The following is a 1,741-nucleotide window of genomic DNA, read 5'->3' as shown; positions in this document are numbered from 1 at the left end:
ATGGAGGAGAACAAGATGGTTTGGCTAGGGAAAAACACGTCATATTTTGCAATGGTGCCCGGTCCGACCACAATATCCAGGGGGGTTGGACATATCATGGAGATTCAGCTGTGGTTCAGCTGTGAGTAGTGCCATCTTAAATCCAGCGCAAACCTCTAGTCTAATACACCTTCAGATAATACTACTGAGGCGTATGAAGCAGGTTCCCTTACACCTGCACCGGGTATCTGGATGGTGATTTATGACCCAGAATTCGATATCAAGCAAATGGTTGCAGATGGTCAGGTGTACACTTCTCTATTCGATGCCAATAGTCATACAGCTGTGAGTATCGGGCTGGTACAGTACATTTACATCAACAAGACTTCAAATTACAGATACGGTACGTGGCCAACGTTCATTCACGAAATATCTGCTGAGCAAGTTCCCTAGATGTTACAGCTTCAGCGCGTCAAAACATAGATCTCGTATGCGACATTTCCAAGCCACGGTGGTACTTGTGCTATCATACCGTGGAAATACAGATCCCTAGTCTTCTCCAAACAGTCTATCAGGAGGAACGACGATTGGACTGGACGGTAAGCAGTTTGGTTGAGTCTTCATCTCACTATGGATCGGTATATCATCGCTGACATTTTCGCCATACAGCGTGTAGTAGCGGAAGCTGGTGCTTTCTTTGCGCTTGTTCAATTCTTCAGCTGGATAGTTTCGGGAATGGCCTGGGACTAAGAAGGACGACTATTACTATAGATTATATGCTCCTATAGAACAAATAACGTAATCCACTACTAAGTGACCTACCCTACTAAGTGACCTAAAACTTGCTAAGCTACGTACATCCTTCTTTTCTCTAATATACCTTAACTACCTAATGCGTTATTGCTCTAAAATAAAGGCAGAATTTAGCTTACTATTAACGCTATATAATCTAAATAATTCTAAAGCTACTAGGCTACTACTACTATATTTAATATTAATTACTATACTCTTAATTACTATATTAAAGAACTTATCTCTTACGCAGAAACTATCTCTAACTACTAGAAACTTACTATAACTAAAGAGTAGATAATTATCTAATATATACTTAATCTTAATTTATAAAGATTTGCGCTCTAGCTATATAAAGTAGTAGATATAGCTAATAAGCTACTAAGTATAAGAGATAGTAAGTCTATTAGTAAGCATTAAGCTAAGCGCTTTATAATATATTTATCTAAGCTTAAGATAGCTTTTAATTAAGCAAAGAATAAGCAAAGAATACTCTAGAAAGACTTAGAGATTATTAGCGCATAGTTTAAGCTTATAGATAAGACTATAGCTAAGTATAGTATCTACTAGAATAATATATATAACTTTAATAAGACTAGCTTCTAGATAAGCATAATTAGCTCTATAAAGATTATTATAAGCATAGAAAGATATACTTAACCTTAAGCTTATTTAACTAAGTAATTATAAGTAAGTTATAGTAATCTAGAATATCTATACTGCTAGGTATATAACTCTACTCTTTATTATCTATAAGAGATATATCTATATCTTAGTATAGTATAAAGAGGCTTTAATACTACATAATTAGAAGCTATTAGTCTCTAAGAATAGCTAGATAAATAACGCGCTTAGTCTAGAGTAGTTAAAGTATTTTAATACGTATATAAAGGCGCATTAGATAGAGGCATACTAGCTACTTATTCTAGATAGCTATAAGAGCTATCTTAACTAGAATTTTAAAAACTAC

At 34.9% G+C, this 1,741-nt stretch overlaps 1 protein-coding gene across 1 annotated transcript; it reads left to right on the top strand.

Moving 5' to 3' along the window:
- On the top strand, positions 1–729 carry SNOG_16573 (hypothetical protein; the record flags this gene model as incomplete). The annotated part of the gene is made up of 4 exons (XM_001806617.1): positions 1–121; positions 176–324; positions 533–578; positions 656–729. 4 exons carry the CDS (start codon positions 1–3, stop codon positions 727–729), a joined length of 390 nt encoding a protein of 129 aa, XP_001806669.1.
- Positions 730–1,741: the final 1,012 nt, after the last annotated feature.

This window comes from Parastagonospora nodorum (assembly GCF_000146915.1).
Source record: "Parastagonospora nodorum SN15 chromosome Unknown scaffold_57, whole genome shotgun sequence".
NCBI lineage: Eukaryota > Fungi > Ascomycota > Dothideomycetes > Pleosporales > Phaeosphaeriaceae > Parastagonospora > Parastagonospora nodorum.
This window is presented reverse-complemented; position numbering and strand designations above follow the sequence as displayed.